Source organism: Asterias amurensis, chromosome 11, assembly GCF_032118995.1.
Source record: "Asterias amurensis chromosome 11, ASM3211899v1".
Lineage (NCBI taxonomy): Eukaryota > Metazoa > Echinodermata > Asteroidea > Forcipulatida > Asteriidae > Asterias > Asterias amurensis.
The window spans coordinates 13,120,912-13,148,910 of NC_092658.1; the positions used below are offsets into that span (position 1 = coordinate 13,120,912).

A 27,999-nucleotide genomic window follows, 5' to 3' on the forward strand; every position below is an offset into this window, starting at 1 on the left:
AAAACAAAGGCTTTTTGTTCATAGAAAAGGTGGGTAAAAACTTCTGTGACACGACGCGACAAGTGGTTGTTTTGCTTGACCAATAATTAAATGAATAAGCAAACGCAAATAGAGGGCGCTGTTTCAATTGAGTGGAACATTATTTGGGAACCTCGTGCTCACATTGTTACATCGCTGGTGAGGTAAAGCGCAATGCCAGGATGCCTGATGCAACACCCCGGGGACGAGTACGCACGCGAAAAGAAAACAATGATCAGACGAAATGAATTCACGTTCTATCAGAAATAATCTTGCTTGTTCCTGCGATTATGTGTGAACCTGGTGAGCAGGTTCTATCAGATGTTCATGTAGATGTACCAATCTCGTCTAAGCTCTCAAACGAGGGGAAAGGTAAGCATGCAAGTTGCAAGGTTTTTCATTGATTCTAAGCTTAATTCTAGCAATTCAGCACTAGTACAGTACTGTAGTAGTAGCAGACGACGTCAAAACATGGGGTCTCTAGTGTAGTAAACTAGTACTTTTTTAGTAGTACTTAGTAATAGTACTAGTAGTAGACCCCGTAACTGGGGCGGTATTCCTTTTTTCGTTTTGAAACTATTGGTCGATTGATAATGTCAAATTTTCGGGAAAGGGTCTCAAGGGTCTCTGGCTAGCTCGCGATAGTGTGCCATGTTGGTTGGGCTAGAGACGAGAATGTTCAGCAAAACTGTCAGAAACTGATTATTATGGGAACGTTTGATAATTGTCAAAGACCGGTATTTTCACTTGGTGGCTCTACTGTTCATCAAAGACAAAAATTGCAAAAAAAATAATGATTAGAAAAAACACCCTGTTGGGTTGCACAAAAATAATGTGTGCGCTTGCTTCAGGAGTCAGATGCACGATTTAAAAAAAGGCTTTAGAGCTCAGTTCAGACCTGGATTTAAATATTGTTTTAGTTTAGTGAGAAATTACCTCTTTCTTAAAAACTATTCTACTTCAGAGGGTGTCGTTTCTCACAATGTTTTAACTCTACTAACAGCTCTCCATTGCTCGTAAAACCACAATTAAGATTGTATGCTAATTATAATTTTTATACCAAACGTGTTCAGCGTGTTTTCGTCTTCTTTTCACAGCCACTACACGGTTTCACTTCAGAGTTCCTGTAAAGTGTTCAGATAGAGTCGATCGATCTTCTCTTTCTGCAAGTGCTTTGATGACTGGAGATCACAACCTGAAGTTTGAGCAACCATCATCAGTTAAAGATCTTACATCGATTACCGAAGCAACTTTAGACGAAGATGGAGATCTGGTGGTTCTGAGGAAGGACAGAAGACGGGAAGTAGTCGTCATTGGTAAAATACAGTCATTCAAGACTTAAATTAAACTAAATTCAAGTAGAAATTGTTCTCACGACAAATGTTCTTCAAAATATGACAGCATAACAATTTTTGTTAAATTTTGTTGTTGAAATAACGAAGGTATGGTCTTCACTCGCTTCATTACTCCAAGAATAATGTTTGATCCACTATCCTACGGTAGTAGAAGGAATATTGTTGGTCCCCATAATAATTTACTTATTATTATAAGATTGTAAGTAATTTTGTTTTAAATGTTTGTTTACAGAACATGCCATGGCAACCACAATAAATGAAGTTGGATTACAGGCAAGTAAAGCAGAAAATGTGTAAACTTGTAATTGCCCACATACTAGCTGTCATATTTGAGACTTTACTTTAATGTTTATATGAGTTTTTTAGAAAAGAGTCAAATCCAAGGCCAAAGATATATGCACACTGCACACATATTGCCCAAGAAAATTTGACTAGATATTCTTCTGTCACTTCAATTCATCAGTCACTTCAATCCTAAATTGTTCTGTAATTAGACATTCACATAAATTTCACAGGCTGTTTGGAGATATGTTTAAAAAAATTGAAGACGATATTTCTACAGGTGTGGCAAGGGTGCTTACTTCTCTGTGATTTCATGTTGAGTAATCAAGAGATATTCCGAGGTCAGGTTGCCCTAGAGCTTGGTGCGGGGGTCGGTCTCGGAAGCATCGTCGTGGCAACAATGGCATCAACTGTTTTCTGCACAGGTATACTGAAAGTCATTTTATAGAAACCCTTGGATTTTAAAGATATTCTTAGAAAAGACCTGGAAAATGTCAGTAAAACGTTACGGGTTTGTGAGTAACTATCCATGAAAGAAGAGAAAAAGAAAACCGGCATGAAAAAAAGAGGAAAAGATAATATTCCTATACTTTTGTACCAGAAAGTGAAGCAAAAAAAGAGGAAAATCAAAACCAAAAAGGAGGAAATCAGCTTTTAAAAAAAAGTCTCACATGCCTGGGTTTAGTTCAAAATTGTTCAAAATAATATTGTAGCATAGTCTTGGGTATCATGACAAACAGCTCTTCCAAAAAGAATGAATCACCATTTGGCTCTAACTTGTAGTCAAAGAATGATTACTCAATAAATGACAAAACTTTTTTTGATAAGTGGAGACATAGTTAACAACAAACAGCTTTTTGCTTTTTAAATACAAGTGTGAGATACATGGTAAATATACTGAGAAAACCTAGTAGAATCAGAGGCCTAGATACATTGTTCCCTTTTTTCAGATATTGGTCTGGACGTCTTGAAGTTATGCCAGAGGAATGTAACAAACAATTGCGAGTTTTCTTTGGACAAGGACCCACAAGAGGATCAGGATGTTAAAGTGAGAGAATTAGACTGGTTTCAGTTCTCCAACACTACCATGACAAGTAAGTGACAATCACAAGTTCATCTGGCTAGGCATCAGAGTAATGGCATCAAAATACTATGGACCCCATTTCAGCACAAGCACCCTAACCTATCAGTTATCGGTATGAGGTATTTCTATTTTTTATTTTTGTTATTCTCTTTTATGTAGAAATCATCTGTGAGTTACCACTAGAGGAATTACAAACCTTTTAGGGTTGCATTGTTCCATTTTGTAATGTACATTTAATATGCGTGTCTAAACCTAAGCCCATATAGTGGGTTGTGGATAACCCAAAGTGAGAATTCTGACAAAACCTCATGCTGCCATTTTACCTCAGTATCGGGTACATGTTTTAAACACCAGCATAAATTGTTTATCATCTGGCACAACGCTGAAATATGGCAACATTACCTGAAAAACATTATCATTCTCAATAAAAATACATCAGGTATCAAGTCAATGTTCCTCCCTTTATGTGATGTAGGACAAGTATAAAGTTGTTAAAGTTTACTTCTTTTAACTGTTTTAATTTGACAGATTGTTCCAGTGTATTTCAGTGGGGCGAGGAAGACAAGGTTCTTCTCCAAGAAGTTACGGTCATAATTGCTGCTGACGGTAGGTTTTAAACCCTAAACATTTCTGTGTTACTTCTAGTACGGGATTCATTTCTCAAGCAGTAAAGTCGCATTCCATTACTTTCTATTTCGTTTGTGGGGCCTTTTTAAGTCTGGGGCCTTTTTAAGTCTAGGACCAAACAAATGTTGGAATATTCCACACCCACTCTAGCCACAGCGCTAGCTAGCTCAGTAGGCTGGTGGCAAGACATCTGCTCCAGCATTGCAGAGGTTGGGGGTTTGAATCCCACCGAGTGATATGCCAATGGAATTTTGTTCACAGAACGCAGGGAAAGTACTGAGTACACAGTGCTTAAAACACATTGGTGTAAGAGCAAAACCAAACATACTATGAAGAATTTAATGTTGACTCAACTAACAAAGAAATTTACCTGTATATCACCACATGCTCACCCAGCTTCTTCAGCGACCAGTGATGTAGCGCTCGTTGTGTCAAAGGTCACTACACACACACACACACAAGTCCAGGGGGCTTTGTTGAAATAGACAGAGTTCTGGGACCTCAAAGTCTAAAACATGGTGTAAAGACTATATCTAAAGACCATCAGAGCATAATAAGAACCAGTCTGCTGTACATCATTGCTTCTGTTTAACTGCCACACAACCTTGATAAAGAAAACTGATATTTCTATAAAACCAAGAAATGTTTTTTCTATGCGACAGTTATATACGATGATAAATTGACCGATGGATTCTTCAATACACTTCATCACCTCATGACTACTGGAAAGGAGAAGATAGCATTCATTGCAATTGAGAAAAGGTAATGATGTGAACCAACCAATCTGTTAAAGACCTTATGCATTGACGTCATCCAGCCGCCATCTTAGAGGGACGAAACAATCGAAGCTCACAAATGTGTACATGTGGCGCACAGGATTGGCCAATGAACAACGTAATTTTGACCTCTAGGTGAGGGCGCCCTACTGAAATGACGTCATGTGTATAAGGTCTATTCCAGAGAGGTCCTTTAATAGAGGACATTGCCCAATAGTCTCCACACCTTAAAGGCATTGGACATGTTTGGTCCTGGACATAATTGTCAAAGACCAGTATTCTCACTTGGTGTGTCCCAACATACGCATACAATAACAAACCTGCGGAAATTTGGGCTCAACTGGTCATCCAAGTTGCAAGAGAATAATGAAAGAAAAACACACATGTTCCACAACTCTCTGTTTTTTTTTCTTCAGATGCATAATAAAAAGCTTAAGATGAAGTCTTTTATTGTTTGAGTGAGAAATTACCTCTTTTTTAAAAACTATGTTACTTCAAGGGGAGCCGTTTCTCACAATGTTTGTATACTATCATCAGCTCTCCATTGGATGTTACCAAGTATAAGCTTTTATGCCAACAATTATTTTGAGTAAAAGAGCCGTCAAAGTTCACCCACATTGACCTTTGAAATTTGTATAGATTGAACTTCACTGTAGATGACCTGAAGGTGACCTGTAAAGCCTATGACCACTTCCTCAAGCACATCACTAGGCTAGTCTCCTCTCCAGCAGTCAAAGTGAAATATTTAGCTGAACAACTACCTACAGACTTCATGGAGTGTTCTCAATACACAAGGACTAAACAGATGGTGAGAGGATAGCACACCCTTGACAAATAATTCCATAGCAACATTTACAACATTTAAAAAAAGTTGTTTTTGAATAAATCTGATTTTATCAGGCGTGGTATTAAGTCCTTTGGAGAAATTGGACTAAGATAGATATAATATAATGCCTGCATACCCTTCTTGAGAAATAATTCCCTTGAAACACTCACAACAAAAGCATTTGATTGTCAACTGTATCAAATATACCAAGTTTAAAAAGTTGTATTGAAATTCAACTGATATCTTACACCTGGAATTCCCTCTTTGAGAAGGCAAGGCCATTTTCATTTTGCAAAGGGTATGTCTATTGGTAAATATTCAAGTCTATGGGGGAACTTTAAAAGGGGCAGTGAGGCCAAAACCAGGGCAACATGAGGTCGTTGCCTTAGTGTAATTCCAGGCGTGCAAGAATACACCTAAACCAATACTACTTTATTATACATGTAAGCAAATGCACATTGTCAGCTTGAATGAACTGTGCTTGTTGACCCCTTGCACCAACAGAAAAGAATAATTTTGAATGTAAAAAACTTCTGTCCTCCGTTAGGAACTGTGGGAGATTAGAGCAGTGAGGAGTGGATTGCATCCAGACTGAACTTTATGTGTGAGAGTCTCAGAAACTGCATACTTCACATCAGAAGCTCAGGATATGGAATGGATGCAGGCCGGCATCGAGGGAAAGGATACGTCACACTGTGAGGCTCATCAACAAAGTTGAGACACGCCTCTGAAGTTTCCAATATTATTTCACAATGATATGTGTTAAGTAAGCACGGAATACTCCACAAGTCCTGTGATAAAAGAAATCACAGATATTAGTTACCTGAATGGGATTTGAATCTACGACCATTGCGGACATTTTGTCTACCTGGTGAAACAAAATTTTCTCTGGTTTCTTTTGATAGCCATAGACCTGATCTCCTTGTCTATACTCTAGTTCTGAGGATACTGGTCAAAGAAGCTCTCAGGGTTACCAAAAGGTGCAAATGCCATCATAGTTTCAAACCTTTTTGTCAGCAACAAGTCTCACCCCTGTTCAGATTTTATGAGACTCAATGCTGCAAATTGGTGGTAAATTATTTATAAAATGTGAAATAAAAAGATCTGTACTTGACTTCCAATGTTTAAGGTCGATATGTTTGAGTTCACATATATAGTTATCAAATACATTGCTCCGTAGCATGGAAAGCCATATGATTTTAGTTTTACAACAAAAACAGTTATACTATCTGGTTGAACCCTTACACGGGTGTGTGTAAGCACTGTATTTTCAGGACTTTCCCCCGAGTTCTGTGGAAAAAATCTCAGGCATATTATTTGAGTCAGATAGTTTTATTAATGAAAAATCATCAAGTATTTAAAGACACTGGACACTATTGGTAATTGTCAAAGACCACCAGTCTTCTCACTTGGTGTATCTCAACCATGGGTCAACATATGCACAAAATAAAAAACCTGTGAAAATTTGAGCACAATTGGGCTTCGAAGTTGCGAGATAATAATCAAAGACAAAACACCCTTGATTGCTTGATTTTGAGACCTCTAATTGTTAATCTGAGGTCTCAAAATCAAATTCGTTGAAAATTACTTCTTTCTCGAAAACTACTTCACTTCAGAGGGAGCCGTTTCTCACAATGTTTTATACTATCAACCGCTCCCCATTATTTGTTACCAAGTAAGGTTTTATGCTAATAATTATTTTGAGTAATTACCAATAGTGTCCACTGCCTTTAAAGCTACTATGATGAACTGCAAACTTACATTTGTATTTGATTGTTATGGTTGTAAACACGAGACACAAATAAATACAATTTTATTGCAAACAGAATTTATTATTGTTCATCATTTTGTCTCTACCTAGATACAAGAAAATACAAATTTTCAGTCCTGTTTAACAACATGGTTCACAAAATCAGAAAATGAAAAAAAAATTGTTTGACATTTAATTCATACAAGCAATGCCATTGGAGAAGTACAAAATATTACAAGTAGAAGTACAGCAATGATATAAATATACAAATACGAGTGGCATTGCATAAGACTGCATACCAGGACCCAATTTCATAGAGCTGCTTAAGCACAAAATATTGCTTAAATAATTTCTGCTAAGCAAAAAAAGGCAGGATACCAGTCAAAAAGTTACATGTGAGATATTATTAGAGAGGTTTTGCATGTCTACAAATACACATACAGATACTGATACATAGAACTTTTTTGTGTTTACGTGACACGTATCCGCAATGAGCATATTTTGCACACGCGTTAGCCACAGATACAGGAGCTCATACACATCGGAGAAAAACTGATACCGTTTTGCAGCCTTTTAATTAGCTGTTTTTTTGTCCTAGATCAAGAACCATTTCCCATGGAATTGCTATCACTGGTATGGTGCTTGATATAGATAGAAAATTGTTAGTCATTTGCAAGCAAAACGATGAGAAAATGCAGTGTATAAAAAAACAGTGTTTGGCTGGTAACCTAAATCTGGTACGCATAATTTTGTTGTGCTTAGCTACTTTTTGTTCTTAAGCAGTTCTGTGAAACTGGGGAGGGGTTTGGGTAAAGGAGGGATGTAAACTTTGCACGAGGGCTTCAACTTTGAGAAAACAAGGTTCTTTAATTCTTTTTAAGAACAACGCTAACTTGTGTGCATTGAATCCCTGGAAACAAAGTGTTTGAATTTAAATAGGGTCAAATTCCTGAATTATAAACGGTGAGTTAATTAGAATGGTAAACATATTTACAATTTCTCATGGCTTTCAAAAGAGAGTTCTACCCCATTGAACAGTAAGGGAATAATTTTATACATTTTACTTCGAGCACAATTCTTAAACAGTTCCTTTCATCAGTTAATACTCCAAGGTTTTACACAAAGTTTCAAGTACAATTTTGCGGTTACTGATAATGTCGCCATGTTCCTTTCGAACACATCAACTTCCTTGGCACTCTGGGCCCAATTTCATCAAGCTAGTAAAGACACTTGACACCTTTTGTTATTGTCAAAGACCAGTACCGAGTCCACCGTCTTCAAGTAAGTTCAAACAATGGATTGTGGAGGATTCAGAAGCAATGGGGTATTTGGAAACACTAGTATTGCCAAAGTTACTGTTAACATTTTACTACTTCTCCCTGTCTTGTTCCCTATACACATATAAACAATAATTCACAATATTTAAAAAGAGGGACATAACTATTCTGTTCTTTCCAGCCTCATTTTTGTTTTCTTCTTTTTTTCTTGTGCAATGTCTCAAGACAATTCTGGCAGCATACTGAGGAAGAAGTAACACTATACAAGACGGGGGGCAACACTGCGCAATGAATAAACCAACACAAATAAACACATTAACCCAATATTGTCATCACAACACACTTTAACATCTAGTGAAGAAAACTTTAAGGCACTTGTTTTGTTTTTTTTCCTGTTGATGAATACCGACCGGTCCAGGCAACTGGTCCAGTCAGCTAAGCAGCAAGATACAATGTATTCTTTCCAACACATATTTGCCAGCCCCTAGACCAGAAATGAAAACACAAAATTCTCCATCAAAACATGATTTTAAAACCTTGCTTGCATACAAAAGTAAACTACAATTATTTTCTGATTTCCGACAGCAGGCAAAAGCAGTAGGCACAGCATGAAGTGTAAGCTCTAATGGGCTAACCCTACTGTAAAAAGCATGTTTAAAGTCAACACTACAACAATGAATAAAGCACCCAGTATCCATACAATCTCCCCCACCCCAAAACAAACAAAAAACAACAACAACCTGTCTGCTTAGAAGTACATGAAGAAATATGCGTCTACTCTGAATGCCTGCGAGATGCCAAGAAGTCTCGTTTTCAAGTCACATCAAATGTCTGCCGTAACAGCCTAGTCTCCTGGACTAGTCTTTCCTCCGGTCTGAAACTTCATTTTGCATGTTAGTAACTGGTTAAACAACCATTTGCCATGCATGGCGAGTGACTGTTAGCTCTAAAGTAGCATTAACATAAGAATAAAGCAGTCCGGCGTCAGTCAAAGAGAGATTTACACATATAAGCACAAATCCTGCACCATTACGTGTTCAATAAATGCATGTCCGTCATTCACTTAAACAGCTTATATTGACCCAGTTCACCTGACGTCATCATCAGAATAATCTTGGATGCGCCATTTTAGTGGTCTATGTCAATGTGTGTTATTCAGAAAAATGCACATTTTAGGTGACGCGGCGATAACACGTAAACCTATTGACCACCAACATGGAGAGCGTGGTGTCAGTCGCCGAGTGTGACGTGCGTGCAAGGGGTCAATAGGCCTCCATATGACCCGAAATCTGTCTGAGTTGTATGTTTTAAAAAAGATGTTGAATCTTCTGAGATGGACAGTGCTGAAATGACGCTTCTGATTGGTTAACGGCTGTCACAACCAGCTGCTGATAAGTCGACCAACCAATTAGCACTGAATGCTGCCCAATCACAGTATTGATAACACCTCATATGTCTGCCTGATCAGAAACGGCCATCAACTCATCATTGAATAGGTATAAAACAAACAATCTGGGTTCAAACTAACATTAATCGAACGAAAAGTTAATTTTCTTTACGTTGCTGATGACACATTGGCATGAAAAACATAAATCAATGCTCTCATAAAATTGTTCAGGAGCACTGCTCAGGATGTCTCTGGAAAATATACATTACAGTTTCCGATGCGTCCCTCTGATGTTGTTGAGAAATAGTACATAAACATGTAATAATACTCTGCATACCGCATTCAAGCTGTCCTCAAGAGCATAGCTCAAGTCCCAAGTAGAGATGGTTCAATTGGTACTTTATCTTACAACAGCCGTCTCTTTAGTCATGGCATCTACGATCTCAATACGAGCTTCAGTTTCCTCCAACATCATAGAACATTGCATAAGTCCTAATAAGTAGGGATGCCTTAATCTTACAATATAAGCAAATTGCTGTCTCTAAACCTTTGATCGCCAACTTCAGCTCTCTCCTACCCCTTCTGTGGTGTATTGGACCAATCCAGCAACCTCTGCATCCTCCTCCGATGTTCCTTCTCCTCCAATCATTTCAACTTTCTCTTCCTTCATCACCTCCTTGGCTCCTTCCCGGGCCATGGAGTCCTTAAGGCGATCCAGCTGCAGCAGTGTTCGAACAACGACAGACGGAGAGATGAGACTGAAGTCGTACATGTTGATCACGTGAAGCATGAAGTTGCGGTAGAGGTTGAGCTCTAACAGCTGTCGGCCGCGCTCCTCGATGAAGAGTTGGCAGGCTAGTGGGATGTGACTGTCCGCTATAAAGCTACAAGAAGAGGAGATAACAAACCTTTTGTAATCATTAAAATTTCTCTCATTCAACGAGTTGCTCTCCAAACAAACCAGATTTATAACTTGTATACCAGTACAGACCATGACATAACCCACAGCACCAAGCAACAGCAATTGCCGTGGTGCATGTGCCCTCTGCAAGGTTCCAATACCAAGTTGCATTTTCTCCCTAGAAGTGCCCTTTACCTGAGGAAGATTGCTGTGCACCTACAAGAGTAAAGTTCAAGGCCAGTCAGTAGTTGATTACACTCTTTTAATCGCTGATTTTTCCACCAAAATTTGAATCTGAGAAGGGTTACTACTACGCTCAGATTGTGTATTCCTATGGAACTATTTGTCTTGCATGGACATTTTTCGTTGGGTACATATCCTACATTTAAATAGGATCAAAACAACCGAACGGTCCTAAAAGCCAAGGGTATACTTTGCCTTTAAAGACAAGGTATATATTTGGTAATTATTTTTAAGAGCGCCGGCACGTTAATCCGGAGGTCGTTGGTTCAAATCCCACTCTAGTCAATTCTTTGCTCAACCCCCAAAATCATTTTGAGAATCATTACACTTTGAAGTATGTAATAATAATAATAATCATCCTTACTCGCAGCTAAGAGCTGAATTGCGAAGGACGTAGCTACAATGTGTTCGAGTAGCAGGCATGCAAGGGCGCCTTTGGCTGCCAGCCACATCAACCCCTTATGACCACGGAGCACAGCCAAGATTGAAAGTGCTTGATTTGCAGTTATGGAAAAAGAAACGTTTCTGTCCAATATAGGTCTCTTAGATTGTGTATTCCAATTGCAGGTCATTCTTCCGGCATGGATACACCCTTATTTTGGTTGCCTCGGCAATGAACAAGCTTACAAAAACAGCTTTGTGTTCTTGACATTTAAACGAGCCATTATCCTAACACAAGTACCATTAATAACCAATGTGGTGTAACCTTCCCTATTTCAAGCATAGTTACATGAGCACTCTCTGAACACAAGGGCCATTAAAGGGTGTATCTACTTTTTTCTAACACAAAACACAATGTCCACATCAGACTAACATGTTTGAAGATAATGATAGTATAAAGCTTCCATTAACAAACCAATGAGGTGTACCTTCCATTAACAAACCAATGAGGTGTACCCTTCGCTATTACCGGAATAGTTAAAGGAGCAATTCTCTTAAAGGAACATTACAGAATTGGTAAGAATAAAAAATTTCTAAGTTCACAGATTTACATGAAACTAATACACGGTCTGATGATGATGAATAGTAGAAAACATCCCTTGAAATATTTCTGTCTGAAATGTCATATTTGTTGAGAAATATATAAAACCTATTTCCTGTTTGGATTTTATCGCTCAGTGACGCTTTTTTATTCATTTATGCAAAATGTGTTATCGGTTTTTCAGTATTTTCTTGTGACCCAGATGGCTAATCGATCTCAAACTTCTACAGGTTTGTCAGTTTATGTAAGGTGGATTACATAAGGTGCTTACACTGCCAGCAACTATTATGTTTTAAGTAAAAACAAATTCTGTAAAGTGTCTTTAAAGGAGCCTTTCTCTTAACACAAGCGCCATTAATAAACCAATGAGGTTACCTTTGGCTATTGCAAGCATTGTTAATTGCTATTGTGAATAGGGCAAACATACTCAGAATGCATAATTTAGTACTCTGATCATATATATATAGCTTTGTTGCGATGCCTTTTGGCATATTCGGTAAAACTGTGATCATGTATACTCCGCAGGGACTCATTTTAGCGCTTGGTGCACCTGTTAGTTTAGTAATGGGGTTGTTGTGTGTGCCAGTTGTTGGGAGCATGTGTAGTGCATTCACTGCAAGTGATGGACCTGGTCAACCAACTGTGCTTAGAGACAAACTCATTACAGCCTTCAAAACAAATTGCAGACCAACAATAAAAAGTAAGTTTGTCAGTTTAAATTTCAACATTTATATAAGTAACCATATTTATTTTAGACGAGTCTAATAAGCGGGACTCGTGACCTTAGTTAAGATGCTCAAGCAGCTCGTCTCAAGTCATGGTTTAGGTTTGAATCCAAGTCATAACTTGTGTCTTATGCATCACACTAAACCATAAATTGCTTTTCTTCACCCGGGTGTTTAAATGGGAACCTAACAGGGCTGATACGGTATTATGTTGGTTTACCTCTTTAGCATTAAATTGATTGACGTTATATGCTCTTTGAGAAAGTTGGTGCCTTGATTAAAATTGTTGCAAAGCATCTTGATCTAACCAGGATTTGACTGCTACTAGAATTAAATTCAACTGTTTATTGTCACACATATATATACAGTGAAATTATATGTATTTATATTATAACTCTTAAAACTTGAAAATCTAATTTAATTGCCATGATGGTAACCCCGCATTTCACGTCTAGGGACCCCTGACCCCAATTTCATAGAGTTTATTAAGCAGGAAATATTATCCAACAATTGTCTGCTAAGCAGAAATGAGCAAGATACCAGTCACAAATCGTGATTGCAACATAGTTTGGCTGGGAACCCTTTCTCTGGTAAGCATAATTTTGTTATGCTTAGCTACTTTTGGGCTTTGCAGGTCTATGAAATTGGGCCTGGTTTGCATCCCTCATCAGAGATTCTCTTTTACGCTGCTCTATTCATGTGTTTAGTTTACATTGCTCAGCGCTTTTGTGTGTTACTCTTAAAACCAAATTGCTGATATTTGTTATTGGTAGGCTTTTATTAATATATATTTGGTTTGCTGCAACACCGTGTGTTTCTACTTGCTTGGGTATATTAGATGTTCTTTTGAGAACTTTCTTGCTTTATATTCTACTACAGAGACATTGACACCTCACCATGCAATGCTCAAATCCAAAAGGGTTTTATTACTTTTTTACTTCATAAGTAGGATTCTTCCGGTGTGATGTTAACAGTAAAACATTCATTCAAAGGGGAAAGCCTTCAGCCCCAGCTGCATGTTTACATCAGCCATCAAGAGTACAAATTATATTTAAAAGACCCTGTTTTTAACGACACTGACCGCAGAAAAAGTCTGACACTATCTTTCTTTTTTGTCAGTCTGCAGTTTTGATACAGCACCTTCAGACCCGATTCGCTACACAGTCCTCAAGGATGCCTTCAGAATGCCATTCAGAGTGAATTTCAGTGTGAAGGCGAGTCAAATTGCTAAACTTGCACTTTCTGGAAACGGGACTGATGCCTCAATCTTCACAGCAATTTGTAAGTGCTAACTTTTAATCATCAAAATCAGTGTTGTAGCCACAGTGGGCAGTGAAGGCAGGCATGCCCAGAACTAACAAATTTCGCCCAGGACTCAGAGCAAAATACACTGTGCTGCCCAGCACAGATTTCTCCCAGATAGCACTTCAGCAACCATGGCCCCATATCTTCACATGACAAATTTTGTTGTTAGAGACCACCACTTAAATTGGTCGAGCTGCAACACTGATCAAAATGGGCATTGGGTGGGATTCCAGACGTTGATTTCACCAATCTCTTCCTAACTTCGGATTAATCTTAGAACTTAAGATGAGTTCTGTACATAGATGTTAGGACGCATTGAATCTATCCTAAGTTAAGACGAGTTACTCATCCTAACTCAAGCGTTTCGTGAAATCATTTGCAGCCAGCATGAACCCTGGCTGATTTCACAAAGCACTAAGATTCATCTTAAAGGCAATGTATGTTCCTTTGGTTTCTTGGAACCGTTCGATTGAAAACTGTAAACATTTTGTGGTGGTACCTGCTGCTAAAATATAGGTTCACAGTCTCTACTGAGTTGCTACCTAGCAACCTCAGTGGTTTAGTTGGTAAGACTCTGCTCTAGATTGGGTTCAAGTTCGACCCGAGTAATATTTCTGTGAAATATGGGCAATAAATTATTCAGTTCAAACAAGGCCACTACCGATAAGGTCAACGATTCTTTGAGTGAAATATCTCAAACTAAAGTACTCTGTCATGGTTCAAGCAAAGGGAGAGTTAATCAGAGAGGATAAATAATTGGTTAATTATGTAGCAGTTGGAAGGTACAGCATTATACGAAGATTATACACTAGTCCCTTGTCTTAAGATGTTAATCGAAGGATGCAATAGGCTGACCTGGTGCCCTTGTTTTAGGGAAGTTCGGCCAGGATCGCTTTAAAAAAAAGAGCCAAGACTGATTTAAAGACCCTGGACACATTTGTTACTCAAAATATAAACACTGAATTGGTACAACTTAAAAGCAAAGGAGAGCTGCTGACTGAAAGTATAAAACATTGTGAGAAACTCCCCCCTCTGGAGTAATGTAGTTTTGAAAAAGGGGTATTTTCTCACTAAAATATTTCAGGCCTGAAGCCTTTTATTAGGCATCTGAAAGGACACGCAATTGTGCAACAAGGATGTTTTTTCTTTCATTGTTCTTTAGCAACTTTGATGACCAATTAAGCCCATATTACATTAAGCAGCTTTAGTTAGTAAAATGCATTTTGAGAATTATTTCACTTCAATGTATGATTTAATGGAATATCACTGTAACCCCTTTAAATTTGAATCTAAGAAATTACTGAGGTAAAGCTTCTCAGATTGTGTATTCCTATTAGTATTATTCTTCAGTCTGTGTAGACCGGTGTAGAAATATTCGCTCCAAAGTTTTGGCGATATCTCAAAACGCAACCACCTTTTGAGTTTTCACAGGTTAATTCTATTGTATACAACTACATTTGTATAGGATTAAGAACTTGTAACGGATAAGGTATACTTTGCCTTTTAAATGAATCTTAGTACTTTTTGACCTCAACTCCCGCCCCAAGTTACACTTAATTAGTTTTGCCTTACAAAGATGTGTATACTCGGTACTTTCCCGAGTCTGGGAAATGTAATGTTTACAATATGCATAAATGAATAAATATCATGAAACTGCGGGATCGTCAAGTCCCTATCCCGATGCGCGGCACAGGTTGGGCGATGTCGGCCACGCAAAAGTTGGGCTATGGGACTGAAAATAAAAGGACTTGTGTTGAGTGTAGCTGAATGCTCTCAGATGTCGCCAACAGATAAAGTGATCAAAGTGGATACATTTATTTATTTACATCCACCACGATGCATACACCAAATTCAGTATAAATAAATTAATCCAGACTCCCATTGTACATCTTACATGCATAAAATTGTAAATAAATGATAAAACTTGCAATTAAAAACTCACAAAGGCATTAGATACAAGGTCGACAAATTTAAGGAACATCATATAGTTGGTTTTGCTAACAAAACAGCTGCTGGCAGTGTAAGCACTTTAGGTAATCCACCAAAAGACAAACCGGTAGAAGTTTAAGAGCGATCAGCCATATGGGTCACAGGAAAATAGTGCAAAGTCGATTACATATTTTTCATTACATCAATTAAAATAAATAATATTGACAAAACTCTCACTGAACGATAAACTCCCAACAGGAAGTTAGTTTTATTTATTTCTCATCTGACGTTTCAGACAGAAATATTTCAAGTGATGTTTTCTACAAATATAATCATTATTAGACCATGTTGTTTTGTTTTTCGTACCAATTCTGTAATGTTCCTTTAACTGAGAGAGGTTTGCGGTAGCACTACATGTATGTCATCTCTCTTTGAGTAGTGTTGGTTCTGATAAGAACCAGTGGTCAATGTATCGATCAATATGCTCCAATTAGCAGAATGCTGGACTCAAATATAGAAATGAGTGGATTTCATCAAAGCTATTTACTCAAACCAAAAAAGTCAATCTAAAATTTCAAATTTACTTTACAGGCCTGTATTTGAAAGGGAAAGGGCAAAAAGGCATTTTCTCCTTGGTAAAGGGCACCCTACGAAGAAATGGTAAATTTCTACATTTCAAGGGCACTAAGGCAATGACAAGGGGGCATGGAGGCAATCGCCTTTGTTGCCCCCGTAAAGTATCAGGCCTAATTTGATATTGGTATGGTGTTTAATTGTAAGTTGTAAGAGCTATGTTCACTTTTCATCCTAGGTATTGGTTGTGGGTGGGGCGATGAAACAATCATAAGAGCGTGCCATCCTTATACCTGCTACACCCGTTTAGAGATCTACGACGAGGCCGGAATCCTCGATCCCTCTGAATATCGCTCCTTCTGGATCGAGTATGAGATGGGTACAGTGAGGATTGGCAAGGGCGGAGTTACCGACGCTATCTTGGAATGGAACGCCGAAGCCTACCATGGTAGGGTACCCACTCAAGTCTATGTAGGTGTATCTACTGCAAGCTCTGAGGGATCGTGGAAATTCTGTTAAATTCGATCAAACAAGTTTGACCGCGAAATAGTGTGATTAACAAGTCGAACACACTATAAACGTAGTATAAAGTTGTGTTGATAGCTGCTTTGGAGCAAGTTGCATCTAATGGCTCATATAGTAGGCTCTAGTTATTTAAAAGTTTAACATACATTACTCTTCATTTTACTCTGCTTGAAATGTTTGAATTAGTTTGTTGTACTGTGTTTGCGATTGTATTATTTTTACTATAACTGTAAAGTGTATCATTTTTTGAAACACTTGTTACTCATTGAGTGACAATTCTTAATGATGTGGAAAATTTATTGCAAAAGCTACAATGCTTTGTCAACACACAGAATTTTTGTTTGTGATAACACTGTTATTTTGAGGACTGAAATGCAGAGGAAGAAAACAAAAGAGTTTCATAACTGTACTTTGTGCATCACCAAAATGCCATTTGGTATATTTGAATAATGTCTGGCACATTTACTCAGTCATTAAAAGCAAAGTATACCTTCGATTTGACTGTTTTAATCCTTCATGCATGTAGATGTATACAATACATCTAGCAGTGAAAATTTCATTTCATTTTCAAGATATCGCTGAAAATCTGGAGCGGTTATGTCCACGCTGGAAGAATAATTCGCAATAGCAATACACAATCCGACAGATGTTACTGCACATGTCAGTTACGCTTCTCATATTGTGGGATATCTTTATAAATATCTGTGCTAAGCAAGAATTAAGTGAAGTACCAGTTGCAGCATTGTAAACTGTATGGTATTTTGGCTGGTTAACTATTTTTGCTAAGCAATATATTTCTGTGCTAAGCTAGTTTTTGTGCTTAAGCAGCTCTATGATGACATTGGGCCCTTGTAATAAGCAACTAGCTTTACTGTCAAGAAGCCGAGCAGTGCTTCTTCCCCTAAGGTTGAAGGTTAAAGGTCAAGAGTTTACGATGTAGGTCATAACCTACTGATGATGGATACAATGTTAATTCATGAATGGACAAAGGTTGGTTACTTACTTATGTTGCATACAATGTAGATTCCAAAGCTTCATGAGTTCCTTCTCCCCTTCATTGACATCAGTAAACTCATCAATCATCTGCAACCAAAACAGACAATGCAACAGAATAAATAACGGCAACAGATAATTGTGATATGGAAAGGTTTGCGGTGTCACCATGTAATGACTATCTCTAATGAGTTGGGGTGGTTCTGAATTCGATCAGTATGCTCTGATCGTCTTCTGGAGAAAGATAATTGTGAATTGAGTATTACACCAGCGCATGAACTATTCAGTTTTTTTAGTGAATTAATGACTTTTTTAGTCTTCAGATAACACTGCAGCCATGTCGGGACATTATAGACACCTCATGTGTTTTTGGTCCCTCGACCAGAAACAAGTTTCCATTCACCAAGCGTTTATTTCAAGGGGCACCAAGGCAATTGCCTCTGTGAAGTATCAGGTCTGGTTTTCTTCCACTTGTGGTCATCTAAAGTGTACAAGTCCCACCCACTATTGAGCAAGGAGAGTTCCTGCAATTTGCAGCTGCCGGCCACTTGGACTCTGGTTTTACCCACTTCCTGATACTGTGATTTTTTCATTTTTATCTTTTTTGGGGGTTCAGCGAGTTCACTGAAACAAGGCTAAAAGCCACTCTTGGTAAGGGGCTACAAGAAGAAGACGAAGTAACAAGAATTGTGATTAAAACTGACCATTCTCGTTCTCTGTTGAAGCCACAAAGGGTCGATCTCATCTTCACTGTCCACTTCCATTTCTTGAGGTCTGATTGGTTGCAGTGAATGGGTGTGGTAGTACATTCTATAAAGCACACAATACATTGTCATTAAGCTAAAAGGTGAATACGCTTAAGATCATGGCCCAATTTTAAAGAGCCGCTTGTAAGCGGCTCTTTGATTAAACTGCTTAAAAACCCCGCTGAACAATAATGAGCAGGGTACCAGTCACAAATTGTACTTGTGACATGGTATTTTACTTGGCATAATTTCGTTTAGCTTATTAGCTTTTGTGCTTAAAGCAATTGGACCCTTTCGGTACAGAAAAAAAAATAAAAGTTCACAGATTTACAAATAATTTACAGGGTTTACAGAAGGTAATGGTGAAAGACTTCTCTTGAAATATTAGTCCATGAAATGCTTTACTTTTTGAGTAAACACATGTCATGACACGGCTAAACGCGCGGAAACAAGAGTTGGTTTTCCCGTTATTTTCTCCCGACTCCGATGACCGATTGAGCCTAAATTTTCACAGGTTTGTTGTTTTATATATAAGTTGTGATACACGAAGTGTGGGACTTGGGCAATACTGTTTACCGAAAATGTACAACGGCTTTAAGCAGCTCTATGAAATAGGGACGTTATGTATTGAGATTATCATTTCTGTGAGAATACTGTGGTTCGTCCTAGCATCTTTTAGTAATCAATAACATTAGCGCACAATTTGTCCTGGTTAACCTGATAAAAATGTTGCACAAAGTGTATCAGTTGCAACACAAAAAAAAACAATTTGCTGCCCAGTATTGGCATTTAGTGTGTAACTTCAGTCTAAATATTTTAAATTGTACCCTGTTTTGTAGTGTGCGTTTGATAAGCTAATTGGTTGATTGACCATTATTTGTTTCTTTTATTTTATTTATTTTCGAAAATTGTATATAAATACGGTAATATCTATTTTTAACTATTGTAATGACTCTGCAATTTGACCTTCTTCGGGTCATAAAAATTAAAATATAAAACAGCTGATTGATTGATAGATTGGATGAATGATTTGATCTTTTACAATAATACAGTTTCTTTTAATAACTTGACTGACTTTCGGCTCAGGTAAACTCTGTAATGTAAGTAATAATAGCATTAAAGCGCAACATGTTGATATAGATATTTTATTATTCGTAGTTATATTGACCCTCAATGCTACTTTTAACAGTCCGAGATTGTACACTCCCAATTGCATATTGGCTTGTTAATTTATTCTAGTGAGCATAATTTTTGTTGTGCTTAGCTATATGAAATTGAGCCCAGCTAATAGTAAGTATTACTGGTCCTTTTACCTGTTATGTCCTGAGATTTGAGGTCTGACACTGAGGTAGTCTTTATTCTCCCCCTCCTGGAATTCAGTCAAGGTGCCGAGAGGTCGTTTGGTATGTCTGAAATCAAACGCATCATAGACATGCTTTACTAAACGATCATCCAAAATACACTCTTACAATCACATATGTCAATTGCAATTCACAGTATTGCCAGACACCGATTTACTCCTTCAAAATGAGGGAACTTCACACACTTTTACATGGTTGAGCCAGGATTTTGTATAAGGTGTCAAAAATTTGCTGCAAACTAAAAAACAACTGTGCGTCCAAATTGTTCACACATTCAATTCAATGCAATATTATATGTAAATGACAGATGAAACAGGGTGTCTAAGTTTAAAACAGGGTGTCCAAATAACACCCACACACCCATCTGGCATAATCTATGGCATGACAATTAACCGGATGTATGTCTTCTTAGTGCACAACTCTGTGCACAAACTTGGTGCCCTTACCCTTTCAAAAATGAAGCATAAATGGCAGCATTGCATCACATAAAACTTTTGAATTTTTTTTTTTTGAGAGGAGATCTTAGACTCTGTTTTATTTGTTAATTACAGTGTACAACATTTATCCATAAGTTGAGCCCTTTCTAGTGCATTTGCAACAGGGAAGGGGTTGGCAACAGACATCAACGGGGTAGGAGTGGTTTTGATTGATTGGAAAGTAGACTTACTTAATGACCAGTATCTGTGTGACTGGGCTGCGTCTACACGGCCCGTTCCTGTGGAATGCATAGCCAGTGTGTGATGTAAGGTTCTGAGGATTGCCAGCGTAGGAACCATCGTAGTGTTCGTTTATTGTCACATCTATTCTGGCTCCATTTGGACAAGGCTGGAGAAATAAACAATCATGAAGAATGGGTAGCACAAAACTTTGCCAAAGGGTACCAACTACGTTTTGGGAAGTGCACGGTCACTAAAGATCTCTGGGCCCACTTTCATACCGCTGCTTAAACAAAATATTGATTAACAATATTCTGCTAAGCAGAAATTTGCAGGATACCAGACACAAATTGCACACGTGACATGGCAGTTTGGCTGGTAACCTGATTCTGGTAGTTAAAATTTTGTTGGGCTTAGCTACTTTTTATACTTAAAAGCTGTATGAAACTGGGACAAATTAAATAAGTGTACAGAACATCTGGGCCCAATTCATAGAGCTGCTTAAGCAAAACTGTGCTTACCAGAACAAGGTTACCAGCCAAAATATCATATCACATGTACAATTTGCGACTAGTTCCCTGCTTCTTTCTGCTTAGCATAAAAATTGTTAAGCACTATTCTCTGCTTAAGCAGCACTATGAAATCGAGCCAAGGATAAATGAATTGATTGTATAGAACATTTCAGCTTACCACATAGGTGAAGTTAAATCTACTGTGGCACGTGGTGAGATGCTTGAGAAGGCTGTACAGCTCCAGGCAGTTGACGGAGCACCACGGGCAGAGCATGTTGTCCCTGGCCTCCGTCTGCTGCCTGGTGTTGTTGTTATACAGGAACTGGTAGAAGACATGCGGTGGGGGGATAGCGGTGGCAGGAGTGGGATCCCTCTTGGAGGCGTTGATACGAACGGACGACTTGTGTGGAATGTTTTCTTCAGAGCTTGGAACGCCGTTGGTGTCTGAAAAGAGAAAGAAGCAAGGTTTTAAAGTAATGAATATCTTGTGGAGTTGAGGCGAGTAAAAGGCATAGGTTTATTCTTTTACAGAGGGAGTGAGAAAAGTGACTTTGGCAAATTGTTGCGTCACTGCTACATAGCAGTTCACCTTTGCAGCGGGGACTTATCTTCAACACTTCAATAATTGAAACTTTGGGTGCAGGTCGTTTAATGTACCTCACCCCATTTGTTTTGGACAAAGATTTAAAAGGATTGTTGATTATTGATAACATTTTGCCGAAGTCGTGAAAATTTGGAGTCCGTCTATAAGCGCGAAACAGAGTCCATTTTAAAAATCCTATTGCAGCAACTGTATATTCTAAAAGCACATTAATATATCCCATTGAAAAACAAAATTAAACAAGTTGCTAAAATTATAGAATAGCAGCATTGTGCATTGTGCAACTTGATTATTGCGAGGTAGAGATGTAAAAGCCCATATGTGAAAACCTTGCCATAGAGTTGCTATAGTGGGTGGGTCTTAACAGATCCGTCTATCTCACTGACAGGAAAATCATGAAACAATTTTCCCTCACCTTCTGATATTGATATACCATTGCTGCTACCGCTCTGCTCAGGTGACTGGCCGTTGGAATTATTAAGGAGGGTCCCTGAGCTTGTGAACAACGTCCTGTGATTGCTATTTGATGACATCGTTGGTTGGAGATGATTGGAAGACCGTAGAGCTGTCTCGCTCCACTTGAGATGGAACTTTAAAGTTGGTTGGTCTTTGAAGGACTCGAACGGTGCCACAGGCTGAAGACAGCAAGATAATAAACATATCTCTGATCAAAAACATATCTCTTGAAATCCAGATCCCAAATATTTATGGATATTTCAGGCCTGGAATTTCAAAGGGCAAGGCCACTTTCATTTTGCAAAGAGCACCTCCATTGGAAAATTATAAACTCGGTTGAAAACTTTTGAAGGGGCACCAATACCAAGACTAGGGGCAACAGAGGCCATGGGGTCTGTGGCTTCTGTGTAATTCCAGGCCCGATACTGGATTTGGATTTCTAGAAAATCTTAGGAGCACTAGGGTTGACAGCTTTATGGTATCTTTCCTCGGCTTCTAACGCTAAGAACCTGGTTCGAATCCCAACAGGATCGAATCCCACCAGGGGCATTGTGTGGTCTTTCCTACTAAAAAACTTACATGTTTGCAAGTTTTTGTTTGTTTACCGAAGCAGTAACCATCCCTCCAGATCTTAGTAGGTATGTGGAAATGATAACATTCCACCTTTTGATAACCCCTGGAGAATTGATAGACTCCAAGAAGCTTCTGGGAAAAGTATCCTCAGTGGTAGAGAAAAAGATGGAAGAGTATGACTTGGTTTTTGTTTGTGAAAAAAAAAAAAAAAAACACACCATAATTTGTCGTTACAAGGCTGAATTCAGATGAAACTCTTGAGATTTTTAAAGCAACACCCAGTAGACAATTCACTCCTACCTTGCCATCCATCAGCATTTCCCACGATGCATGCTTGCCGTTCATGACCTTTGGCCTGACCTCTTGCAAAGCAACTTCGTAATCGCCGTTGGTGAGTTGACAATTGTCCTTGTCCAGTACCACAAGTTCTGATGAGTAGGTGAAGGAATCATTTTGACTAGGTGAAGAGTTTCTACTGAGTCTGCGACGCTTGGATGGCTGCTCCTCTGAATCAAGTTACAAGAAGAGAACTTTTGTAAATTAGCATTTATTATTACTCTAAAAGTTACCTTCTTTTAAAGTAGCAGGGGAATCTTTATAAGAGAGTGAACAATCCTGCAATATGAATTGCAGTAAGCTTAAGCCTTTGAAGATTTAACGGTCAATCGACAGAGCAACCGGTTACACGTTTACATTTTTAAGGTTCGGATAAAGGTAATCAAATTCACGAAGGTGCTGCGAAACGCTGACCTCATTGTAATCAAACAATACACAACGCACGATCACATAGTACACAACATTTTTCAACTTCTAGTTTACCTATGTCCAGCTTGGACTAGGGCGAGTCTAGGAGTGGGTGGTTGCCTGGTGGTGTGTGATGAGTGGGTGGTTGGTAGTAGGCTTTGCAACCAATCACAGCGTATTGAGGAAGGGTTGTCCAGAGGTCAATGACCTCACCCAAAAAAGTGTTTTGGCACCTGGCCACTGGACACCGACTGAGGAAAATTGTAAGACTTAATCCTCCAAGTTTCTTCAGTTTATCCATCAGACATCTGCGTTTGATTGTGCCAGCCAATCTTTATCAAAACCCTAATTGCAATTTCATCCCATTACATAGCATCAAAGGAAGAGTCCAAAGGTTCAGTTGAATAAATGTAGTTTTAGAAAACTTCACATTTAAGGTTTCCAAGAGAATCACAGTTCAAGCACTAACCCTGATCTTCACTAACATCTCCGTTGCATAGATTATCACTTCCAGGCGACCAGTCTTTGGACTGAGACCTTTCCCCATGAACCTTGAGTAGCAATATGAAGGATTTGGCCGTCTGGCCGTTGGATTGGCTGAAAGTACTGCTGGGTACTGAGATGTGACGTAGTTGATCGTCACTGGTTGCCATGGAGTCACTGTTCACTGGCACTTTTTGTTTACCGAGAAACATTTGTTTAATTGGTGATGATATATCCTTTAAAAAAGTGACAGAAAAAAAAAATTAAAAAAAATTAATTAGCTATCAGAAGAATTTCATACACCTATTGAGTCAAACTACGAGGCATCTGTGGTCAAAAATGAAAATGTTACAATCCACATCCTAACACGATAATTTGTTTAGATATTTAAACATCACATATTACCTACAAAAGCAAACAACAATGACATTGACTAAAAGTTTATCATAATAAGTTGTTCCAATACAAAAGAAGTGATTGTAAAACAAATATAAAAAAAACTGAAAAATGAGTAGTTGGTCTAGATATAAAGCCCCCGTACTTTGGTGTTACGGTATTGGATTTACAGTTTCCTAACAGAGGCTCACAAAGGAAGACTCATTACAAAATCCTTAACAAAAAAGGAACAATCCTGGAAATACACAAACCAGCAGTACACAATTCTACCTTATAACACACCAATCAATTAAAGTTAAGTCCATATCAAAACCTCAGTCTAACAATCTTCTTTACCCAAAATTTATTAATAGACAAAGAAATTTATACATACCTTTCTCCTCTTGTGACAAACTTTTAAAAGCACAGCCTCGACAGTAACTGTGCTCTCACTGGTCAACTCTAGAAAAAAAGAACAAAAGATTAATCAACGACTGAGAAACAGAAGCTTTAGTACACTTTCTAAAAAGTCATTTGCACATGAATTTATCTTTGCACAACATCAGGCTGTGTATAGGATGCCACTAATGCTTTCTGTTGCTAAAATGCAGCAAATCTTAAAAACAAAAAAAAGGGACTTTGACAGGTGACACAACATCTCAATGTGTTTGGTACTTGAGTTGAATACAATTTTCCAAAGCTATTTTAGAAAGAACCTTGCGGGCACACCTTTGTACTAAACTTTTTCAGGAAGAGTGATGGTTCTGTTGAATCTTGTGGACTCGCTGTTTTAAACAGTATACTCTGCTCTCCTTCAGAAGATTTTTTTAACAGTTTTTATCCCCTTAAAGACATACAGAGTATTCTGTGTTTTTTTTAACATCAAGACCACACAGTTCTTCTCAGAACCAACCCATAACTCTTTTGGGAGATATCTCCCAAAAGAGTTTAATACACAGTTGTACCCACAAGTTTCCTGCTACAGTTTTTTTATTCACAATACAGCTAGCTCTTTTTTCAAATGCACTTATAAAAAATTTGTTTGTAAAGATTTCAATAAGGTTATTACAAAATGGTTAAATACAAAATTCCCACTCACCTCTGGTTTGATGAAATTCCTTGAAAAATAAATTCATGTACTCTCCTTGCGTCCTAAAGAAATATATTTCAAGAGGTCATAACGACTGGAAAAAAGTTACTTTAAACTTTTTACTAAATCACTTCCATGTTACTGAATTACAATTTTTTCTTGGGTTGACTTTAAGTGGGAGTTGAAAATGCAACCTCAGGATTAACGTGCAAGTGCTCTACAGACTGAGCTACGTGTATGATAGATAGATAAAATGGTTTACTCAAAAACTGCCCTCGCAACACAAAGGCTGAATTACAACAATTCAGTATCTAGCCCTTATGTTGGCAGTCTCCCTATTTTGTGAATATTTTCGTTTGGGGTGCCAGTCAGAAGCTATTTTATTATCAGTTGTGAAAATTTGGGACCTACTCTTAGACGGTATAGCCTGCTTTTGCATCCCATCACAAAGATCTTAGTTCAACTGCACTCTGTATCCAAAACCCAATTTCAAAGACCCAATTTCATTCAGCACAACTATGCTAACCAGAACAAGGTTACCAGCCAAAATACCATGTGACGTGTACAATATGTGACTGGCATCCTGCTTTCTTTGCTTAGCAGAAAATTGTTAAAGCGAGTATGGATAGCAATAGACACCCATTGAGTTTTCAACAAGTAAATCTTTACTCACCTTTCCGTCATTGCATCTCGTTTGAGTTTCGTCTCAACTTTTTCCAGCAAACCAATTGTCTCAAAAGATTTCCTTCAATGAGAGAAAACAAATTCCATAATTATTCACAAAAAATCCGTAATTGGAATACCCAACTTGAGAGATGTTACTGCTAGTAACGGTTCTCAGACTCAAATTGATTTTCCTGTACATACAATCTCTATATTACTTCAAAGTGAGATGATTTTCAAAATGCTTTCTACTTCCGAAAGCCACCAATTAAGTTGCGATTGCTATTAATTTTAAGAGAGATTACCAAGCCTACTTATACCTTTCCTTTGGGTCATAAATTTCTGAAAGTTGACTGACCTGTTATTATTAGTCCTTTGGCACCGCTGTGGCATATAACTCAATGTTCTATGTAGGAAAATAGGCTGTAAACAAAGAAAATAACTTATAAAAGTTAATCTGGCCATACAACTTTCAAATACTACAAAGTTGTTAACTATAGTTTGTAAAATCTGTATACAAACTAAGAAACATGTTACGGTTCAGTGATAACAAATAATCCCCTTAGGGTTAGTAAATTGTACAAACAATCAATTTGCAGGTTGTTGCGATGAACCACTTGGATGAATGTTGCTGTTATGAACATCAAGACAAGCTTCGTTTATTTTCTTAAATAGAAGTATAACAAAAATATAAAAAAATTTAAAAAAATTAAAAAAAAAGTTTTAAAAAAAAGTTTGCAATACGCCTACTACTACCGGTACTAGCACGCCTCATTTTAATTCAGCAGGGCCTCATAAAGTTTTTATGTTATACTTATATAGCCTCTAGGCCTAGATTTATTTTTTATTTTTACCAATCATCAAATTTTACAAACATCAAATTTATACTATCGGAAAATATAATCTTTGTAAATGCAAGTTAGAATGTGGGTCAGCGTCTATGGTAATAGTAATACTAATACTACCAACAATAGATCATCGGTCACATTTACATTTTTTTACTAAGTTGAATGAAGAGCTAATGTTAGACAACATTTCAGGGAAAAGTTTCCGTATGGCGCCACCACTTTTTCATTCGATATGAAATAATATAGTATCTAATTTTCCTCAACGAGATATCCCCTTTAGTAAAAATTAGTGAAAAAGTGGTGGCGAGGTGCGGAAAGTTATCCCATTTCAAATTCAAGGTCATACTTTTTTATTTCAAAAATGTTTAAATCAGATAACTTTCTGTGTGGCGCCACCACATTTTCACTCATTTTTACAAAAAGGGATATCTCATTGAAGTAAATTAGATACTATATTATTTCAAATCGAATGAAAAAGTGGTGGCGCCATACGGAAACTTTTCCTTTAAATCTATATTATTAATAGCCTAATAAATTCATTGTTTGTGTAAATATTTCCATCATCATCAAGAACACACCCCAAATAAACTTACTGCAATTTGGTTCCTGGTTCGAAGGAATCTGTAAATCTGTGTTGGTTCTGATAGGAATACAATTACAAATGATTTAAAACAACGGTTTGTTTACAAAATAAAATACAATTCAATGTCAATTTTAATACAAAAAAACAGTCAACTCAATCAAAATCAAATGAAATGTCAAACAAAATTATGAATAGAAATTAGATTTAGAATACAAAAATTAAGATTCTTTAAATTATTTTTTGGGGGTCTCTGCTCTGGCTATAGTATAGTATTCACAAATAGACAGTCGTATGCACACACAAAGAAGACACGAACTAAGCCTTGCATCTCTATTTCAATTGTAACTGAAAATTTCAGCGGGTCACAACATTGAACATGTGCACGTAAAACTCCATCCCATTCACCATGTGTGTATTCTTTTAATTTCACTCGAGATAAAAATACTCACTTTCAAAAGCTTGAAGAAAAAGCTCATGGTCGGCCTGCAATTGCTCAAATTTGGGGTTCCGCTGGACGGACCTGCTGTTCGGGTGCCTGTGGGGTGCCATCTTTCTTCATCCACTTCGCTCTATTGATTTTAAATTCAAAGAATTTGAAATTAAAATCATTAACCATTCCCTTCACACACTCTCATCATTTACCGCGGGAACACACAAAAGGCATTGTGGGTATGTACGGAGCGCAGCTAACAGTCTAGTATCGACTACCCGTAACCGGAATGGAATAGATGGTCTACATTGTATCGAATT

At 37.7% G+C, this 27,999-nt stretch overlaps 3 protein-coding genes across 5 annotated transcripts; 2 read left to right on the top strand and 1 right to left on the bottom strand.

Moving 5' to 3' along the window:
* The first annotated feature begins 214 nt into the window (after positions 1–214).
* On the top strand, positions 215–5,655 carry LOC139943899 (methyltransferase-like protein 22). Its single transcript, XM_071940783.1, has 9 exons — positions 215–390; positions 1,116–1,334; positions 1,606–1,646; positions 1,936–2,080; positions 2,606–2,749; positions 3,268–3,345; positions 4,029–4,128; positions 4,782–4,950; positions 5,516–5,655. The coding sequence occupies exons 1-9, from the start codon at positions 309–311 to the stop codon at positions 5,561–5,563; spliced, it is 1,026 nt and encodes a 341-aa protein (XP_071796884.1). The 5' UTR covers positions 215–308; the 3' UTR covers positions 5,564–5,655.
* On the bottom strand, positions 5,565–27,920 carry LOC139943896 (polycomb protein suz12-A-like). 3 transcript variants are annotated; one of them, XM_071940779.1, is made up of 15 exons: positions 27,699–27,919; positions 27,260–27,306; positions 26,177–26,241; positions 25,829–25,900; positions 25,165–25,217; positions 24,460–24,527; positions 23,677–23,926; positions 22,764–22,969; positions 21,850–22,069; positions 21,012–21,277; positions 20,333–20,490; positions 19,618–19,713; positions 18,263–18,368; positions 17,569–17,648; positions 5,565–5,759 (listed from the first exon to the last, which is right to left on the bottom strand). In XM_071940779.1, exons 1-15 carry the CDS (start codon positions 27,796–27,798, stop codon positions 5,711–5,713), a joined length of 1,836 nt encoding a protein of 611 aa, XP_071796880.1. In that variant the 5' UTR covers positions 27,799–27,919; the 3' UTR covers positions 5,565–5,710. The 3 variants fall into 3 exon arrangements, with proteins under 3 accessions (XP_071796880.1, XP_071796878.1, XP_071796879.1); XM_071940777.1 differs by lacking the exon at positions 5,565–5,759 and adding an exon at positions 6,814–10,290 and having other exon boundaries at positions 27,699–27,920; XM_071940778.1 differs by lacking the exon at positions 5,565–5,759 and adding an exon at positions 6,817–10,266 and having other exon boundaries at positions 27,699–27,918.
* Positions 12,106–16,559, top strand: LOC139944085 (uncharacterized). The gene is made up of 3 exons (XM_071941041.1): positions 12,106–12,208; positions 13,353–13,514; positions 16,279–16,559. Exons 1-3 carry the CDS (start codon positions 12,106–12,108, stop codon positions 16,557–16,559), a joined length of 546 nt encoding a protein of 181 aa, XP_071797142.1.
* Positions 27,921–27,999: the final 79 nt, after the last annotated feature.

Bases quoted from the DNA above. Each gene is read 5' to 3' on its own strand.
- LOC139943899 (XM_071940783.1), top strand. From the start codon at position 309: ATGTGTGAACCTGGTGAGCAGGTTCTATCAGATGTTCATGTAGATGTA. The intron at 391-1,115 runs GTAAGCATGCAA...TTCTTTTCACAG, and splicing joins GCTCTCAAACGAGGGGAAAG to CCACTACACGGTTTCACTTC. The intron at 2,750-3,267 runs GTAAGTGACAAT...TTAATTTGACAG, and splicing joins CTCCAACACTACCATGACAA to ATTGTTCCAGTGTATTTCAG.
- LOC139944085 (XM_071941041.1), top strand. From the start codon at position 12,106: ATGTGTAGTGCATTCACTGCAAGTGATGGACCTGGTCAACCAACTGTG. The intron at 12,209-13,352 runs GTAAGTTTGTCA...CTTTTTTGTCAG, and splicing joins TTGCAGACCAACAATAAAAA to TCTGCAGTTTTGATACAGCA. The intron at 13,515-16,278 runs GTAAGTGCTAAC...TTTTCATCCTAG, and splicing joins CTCAATCTTCACAGCAATTT to GTATTGGTTGTGGGTGGGGC.
- LOC139943896 (XM_071940777.1), bottom strand. From the start codon at position 27,798: ATGGCACCCCACAGGCACCCGAACAGCAGGTCCGTCCAGCGGAACCCC. The intron at 25,218-25,828 runs GTGAGTAAAGAT...ATATTTCTTTAG, and splicing joins CGAGATGCAATGACGGAAAG to GACGCAAGGAGAGTACATGA. The intron at 19,714-20,332 runs GTAAGTCTACTT...GTTTGATTTCAG, and splicing joins ACACAGATACTGGTCATTAA to ACATACCAAACGACCTCTCG.